Genomic DNA, 6,358 nt, shown 5'->3' with positions numbered 1-6,358 from the left:
AACTGGATATAGAGACATGTGGTACGGATTCAGAATACCAGCGTTATTGGTGGTTAAAAGTTTATGCATGAGGCTCGTGCACATGAAAGGATGAGTGTCACCACAGCCGGTGGCCGTTGGTCAGGGAACTTGTGGTGGATGGAAATTCTTCGAGGTGGTTTAGCTGGTAAGGTTAGTTCGGCGGTTGGGAAATTTAAGTCCAATGTATGGGCTGTTATATGTAGTTTGGAAAGAGCAGATGTGAAATGAGACGACCAACCCCGGGGTCGGTCAATGTATCCTTGCATGAGTTTTGAGCAATAAAGGAGGGAGTTTGGGATGGTTGTCATCATGTTCCGAGTCATTGTCGATTCGTCAGTGTTTCGTTTGAGAGTTGGGATACTCTGAAGTTGCGCGTTGTGTGAAATGAAGGATAGTTATGATATCCTGAGGGAATACTTTGAGGTATTCGTGTATGATGCCATAAGTATGGGGCCGGTGGTTGAGGCAGGACATCGTGATGTTCTGCGATGGTGTTTCCGGGGTATCCGAGTGTGATACCCTGAATTCCGAATTATTTTTAGAGTCTTGATTTTGAAGCGGCAAGTGGTGAATCAAGTATCTACGGTTCCAGTAGAAGCCCTTCAGGTATTGACATCTGAAAATTTTATATTTTTTTTAGCTTTCTTTGTATTTTGTGATAGATTTAAAACATGCATATCTAATTCGTTTAAAGTTGGAATAACATGCAGTTTTTTCCAAACTGTAGTATAGAGTTTGTACATGATTTTAGACTATAATTTTGTCATTTTTGGTTTCATATTCATTGACTTATAGTCTCCCAAAGTTGAGATATCAAAGCTGCGAAATTTTTTTTCTAAGCTTTATTTTTGTATTTTGTGAAATTTTAAAACATGCCTTTGACCCATTTTACCCGGTTCCCCGAGTTTTTTGGTTTTAGACTCGCTTTACTCGGTTCCATTTGACCCACTTTGATATTTCCGGGTTTTTCGGTTCTAGATCCACTTTACCCGGAACCGGTTCCTATATACCGGTCCGGTTTCCGGTCCTAAAAAATCTCGTTATCCGGTTCCCGGGTTTTCCGGGTCCGGGTCTACCGGTCCGGGTTTGGACCTATTCTCATCCCTAATCTACATTCCATTAAACCCTATAATGTTTAATGAATTTCCACATCATTATCATTATATTTTAAACATAATTATAAATTTAAAAATAAAAGATTTAATAGTTAAAAAAATACATTAATTAAAAACTAAGAATCCTAAAATATTTAATACCTAAAAATACATTAACTAAAAAACACAAAACCTAAAAATACATTAATAAAAAAAAACAAAAACACGATACCTACAAATTGTATTTTATCTTAACTTCTTCACAATTCATCCAAATCTATCTTCCCTCCGACATGATATTCAGATCCAAGAAAAAAATCGATGCCTCTTGATTGGATTTATTAATTTGAAAAAATATGATAGCTAAAATATTATACATTAAATAATATAATACCCAAAAATATGTTTAATTTTATTTGTGGTTTGATGAAATAAAATACAAAAATCAAATATAAATATAATATGAAAATATGATTATGTACATATATTTTGTTTCCAATTTAATTGAAAAAAAATGATCAATTTCATTAAACTTTGGTAATGCTTTTTCATTCAACTCATCACCCATTCAACTTCCATTAGAGGTATGCCTGTAAGCATAATCTAGCAACGAGATAAAATATTGCACAGCTTCTAGTTTTCAGTCGGTTTATCTATATTTTATTAAATAAATATATTTATTGATACCATAAATTGATAAATACAACAATTTCATGCATGCATGTAACGATTTTACTCGTAACACATAAATCAACAACCAAAACATGAAATGTTCACTGTGTCATCAGAAGTCGGCCAAACCTGGAGCACCATTATCACCGGCACCAGGAGCTTGTTTCTGAAACATGCAAACCTTGCAATTAGGTGAAGTTAAAGATCGAGTTTCATACTTGTCTTCCCCACCCATCAACGGCATAGCTACCCCTCTTTTCACTGGGCTCACATACCCTGGCCTGTAAGTTTTCCCCAAAATGCCCTCCACGTCGTCTGAGAGCTTCCAGAACTTGAACTGTGTCTCGAAATGGGCGAAAGCGTCATTTGATGGTAGCTGGTAGTTATGAGCTTTGTCATCTTCTTTGGTCACAGGAACAGCCTTCATGTCAATCTCCACCAATCCACCCACTGTCACTCTCACGGTGTTGGTGTCGTCAGTCCTCTCCACCACCACTTCCCGTACTCCGGTGTTGGTTTTCCATTCTGAATCTCCGTCGAATGGGACGTTGACTTCTTGACCATCCCATTTCACGAGAAGAACATCAACAGAATCATCCCATTGCTGTACTTTCTTGGCTGAAAGGACGAGGGTATGGGTGTCGAACATGACGGAGATAGATTGAACCCATGTGTAGTCACGTTTCCGGCCATTCGGTCGGCTTCCGATAAAGTGAGCGTTGATTTGGAGGTTGGTGTCGGAGACAAGAGCGAAATCGTGTCCTTTAGTTCCATGGAAGTAGAACATCACTCCATCGCCACCAACGAACCTTGGATCATAACATAGAGACCCATATCCATTACATTTCGCACGTCTCCCTACAAAATGTACAGATCCGTTAGTAACAAAGATTTCATGCTTGTTAAATAAAAGAAAAAAGTTCTTCCGACAGATTGCTTACATTTGCAGGTAGCTTCACACTTGCTACCACACTGGATGAAACATCCTTTCTGCTTCTTGTTCTTCTTAGGCTTCCTCTCCGGGCATTCTGCAGGACAAGTGAGTGTCTTTTTGTTGCACTTCCCGTTCGATTTACAGTAAGCTCGTTGCCGTCCAGTTTCTGGATCCGGCGTCAATTCGTCGTAGTTAGTTGCGTCGGCGTCGGAGGATTTCTCCTGTTCAGGCGCGGGTGCCGGTGCCGGACTCTTCTTATCATCGTCTGGCTTTTCGTAATCGTCAGCTCGAACATTGGCGAGTTGAACGGAGATACAAATGAGAAGGAAAGCCAGCAAAAGAAAAGACTTCTTCATGTCGAAAGCTGCGTTTGTGTAAGTGCTTTGTTGGTAAGAATTGATTACGAAAAGCTGAAGTAGATGATAGTGTTGTTGAAGGGAAGGATAAACACATGAACTATTTATACCGGAATTAGCCAGTTGGGTAAACCATTGAGTTCGGCTTAAGGTACGCCTAAAACCATACACGAAAATTACATTATTCGACTTCTACATCTAATCCTTGTCATAATTTCACATGATCTTCTTAAAGTCGATACCTTTTGGATTCTAAAATAAGTTAGTTGGAAATGGATTAAATAATTTAGAGCTAAAAATTTTATGGAGAAAATTTTCAAATTTTATATATTTTTATTATTTTAGTAAAGGCATTGAATATTTCATATAACTCTATCAATTTTTACATAGCATTTTTTTAACATCAAGAGAGAGATGCAAATTAATAGTAGCAAGATGCTAAAGTAAACCAAAGACAAGATGAACAAGCCCGAGGCATTACAGAAAGCAAGCAGATCATGGGTTATTGCACCAAGTAAGCCAATTAGCGGAGCTACCTAGCTTAGATCTATTATATAACTAGATGAAAGAGTTGCATAATCTAACTAACAATAGAATCAGAGTTCAGTTTAACGCCATTGAATATCATGTAATTTTTGCAATTTCATACAATTCAATTCATTAAACTTTATAAAGTACAATGAAACATATTTAAATACATATTTAAGAATTAGAGAACTTTTTTTTTCTCATTGGAGGGTTTAATAACCATTGAATGCAAAGATGACACATCCAACAATGATAAAATTTCTTTCATATAAGATCGACACCTCATTAAATTCTCTCACCGACCTCTCCATCATGGATACTCTAAAAGAGTATAAATTATGTCAGGTGTCATCTTCCAATTATCCGGTATGTCATGTGTCATCTTTTTGTTCACCCTAGTTTTGGTTTCCCGTTCAAATTTCTCAATGTAAAAGCTACATCCGATTCTTTGTATTTTACTACCAAGTATCTATAAAATCTTCAACAAGTCAAGGTAATAGCTAGCAAGAACTTATGAGCACAATTTTGAATAGGACCTTAAGTCTTTGTATATATATGAGACGATGCATTCTTTAGGGGTTTTGTGACTACAACTGCTCTCCTAAATCCTAATTGATCATTCATCCAAAATCTCGACAAGCAATCGAAAATTAACAATATTTTATTTCTCATAAGCCTTTCTCTGATTTTGTGTAATGGATTGCTTCATCTCTTTTTTTTATTCTCTTTAATTCTAATGTGCACAAAAGTATCTACTTGTTTAAAATTTATAATCTAACTAACTTAACTGATATATGCACCTATAGGCGGTGTACCTAGTTGGATTATATAATAGCTTGGGTAAGTCGGGTGTTGAATACAAGGAACGAAATTTAATTATTTAATATAACTACTTCTAATTAAACTAAGAAAACAAACTTAAATTGGAGTTTTTACTGATTTTGCAAGATCAGAATAACTTAATTCAAATCACTATCAAATTATCAACTAAGCAAACAAATAAAAACAAACTTACTTCAAGATTAAATAGTACTTCTGTTCAGTTCCGATTTCCCCTTCTCCTATGGTTGATTTCTAGTGGATTAAATATATTGATTACTAATTTGTTAATTAGCTATTATGATCAAATATCTAAACATACCATTTTATGAATTATCATGCAATGATCAAGCACAAGTAGGGATGAACAGTTTTTCCAAAATCCTGATCCCGTACCGGTACCGTACCGGAACCGGTACTGAATCGTACCGAATTTAAAAATATGGGACGGTACTTGGTACTCAAAATACATGAAATTCGGGAATTGATACCGCCGGTACCGATACTAGTACCGAACACCGGTATCATTCCCGGTACCGGTATGGGTTTTTTAATTCGGTTCGGTACTCGGGATTGATTTTGACCAAATCTGGTTTTCAGGAAATCGAGAATGGTATGGGTCGGTACCGGTTCCATCCCATGCTCATCCCTAAGCACAAGTTAAACACCAAATTGATAAAGAGCACAAATTGGACTATGAATGATAATAGTTACTTTCCTATGATCAAATTAAGAAACCAAACATAAATTAAGATTAATTATGCTCTCTAACACAATTACAATTACTAGCTTTAATTACTTTATCTAAGATATAATTAATCCTAGCTCTAATTATTTAATGATCATAAACAGTTAAGTGACAAATTAATGTAATTAAAATGATTAACTATCACACAGAACTTGATTAATAAGCAATAAAAACTAGAACTAAAACATGTTAGGGTTTAATTATCAAACAGTAGTGAAATCAACACATATTACCCATAAATTGAAATCAACACATAAGGATTAAGTTAATCTTCACTAAACAGAAGTATAAGGTTTTTAGCCTCTCATAATAGCAGAAAAACATACAAAATCCATGCAATTAAAACTAAACGTGAGTATGTTAGCAAACCTATTAGATCTATATAGAATTCTTCTATATCTCTTCAACTCTTGAGATTCAATCAATTCCAGAACTTCTCCATGGTTTCCAGAGGGTTTTTGTTGTAATCTTTCTCAGAAAATCGGTTGTATGTCTCTCCATTCGACCTAATAAGCGGATATATATAGTTTCCATATATTTGGCCACCACAACGTGGTTGAAAGGCACCACGTCGTGGTCTTCATATATATTATGTATTCTCCAAGTTAGCTCATTGGTCGAGAATCTTCCACTCGCCACGTTGTGGTGGATGATCATGACATCATGGCCTTCTATCTTCAAGCCTTCTTTTTCTTGTTTCTGACTTAGCCTATATTTTCCTGCTTCCAGGTCCTCGTTTGCTTCCTTTTCATCCTGAGCAAGTCTTTGCCACTACCAAATAGATTTCAAACATAATAAGTACCTTGTGTCCTAAAATAAACGTAATTGTAGCTAAAAATATTATAAATATGTACAAAATACATGACTAAATATGCAAATATCAAAATACTCCACACTTGGCTTTTGCTTGCCCTCAAGCAAAACTGATTTTATTATTATCACATCAAAACTCTAACTACCAATATCGCACATGACAATCCATTTTAAGCCTCTCCATTACATCAACACCACAATGCATATATATGTGTGTAATTTTTCCTAAGAATTTCCACATTCCTAAATACTTACAATTTATATAAACACTTCCTCACTTATTTTGGACAACATTCATTTTATGCATCCCTCCAAATACATTTCAGAAATCGTTCTTAACGTCATTTTATTTTTGGTTAAACTCCCAAGCATA

At 35.5% G+C, this 6,358-nt stretch overlaps 1 protein-coding gene across 1 annotated transcript; it reads right to left on the bottom strand.

The window, feature by feature from the left end:
* Positions 1 to 1,741: 1,741 nt before the first annotated feature.
* Positions 1,742 to 3,151, bottom strand: LOC111897770 (uncharacterized). The gene is made up of 2 exons (XM_023893724.3): positions 2,729 to 3,151; positions 1,742 to 2,645 (listed from the first exon to the last, which is right to left on the bottom strand). The coding sequence occupies exons 1-2, from the start codon at positions 3,075 to 3,077 to the stop codon at positions 1,900 to 1,902; spliced, it is 1,095 nt and encodes a 364-aa protein (XP_023749492.1). The 5' UTR covers positions 3,078 to 3,151; the 3' UTR covers positions 1,742 to 1,899.
* Between the last annotated feature and the right edge of the window lie 3,207 nt (positions 3,152 to 6,358).

Source organism: Lactuca sativa, chromosome 6, assembly GCF_002870075.4.
Source record: "Lactuca sativa cultivar Salinas chromosome 6, Lsat_Salinas_v11, whole genome shotgun sequence".
Lineage (NCBI taxonomy): Eukaryota > Viridiplantae > Streptophyta > Magnoliopsida > Asterales > Asteraceae > Lactuca > Lactuca sativa.
This window is presented reverse-complemented; position numbering and strand designations above follow the sequence as displayed.

What these genes read in the sequence shown, in the direction of transcription:
- LOC111897770 (XM_023893724.3), bottom strand. Translation starts at nt 3,077, where the DNA reads ATGAAGAAGTCTTTTCTTTTGCTGGCTTTCCTTCTCATTTGTATCTCC. An exon ending in GTGTGAAGCTACCTGCAAAT is followed by an intron (nt 2,646 to 2,728) that starts GTAAGCAATCTG and finishes TACATTTTGTAG; the next exon opens with GGAGACGTGCGAAATGTAAT.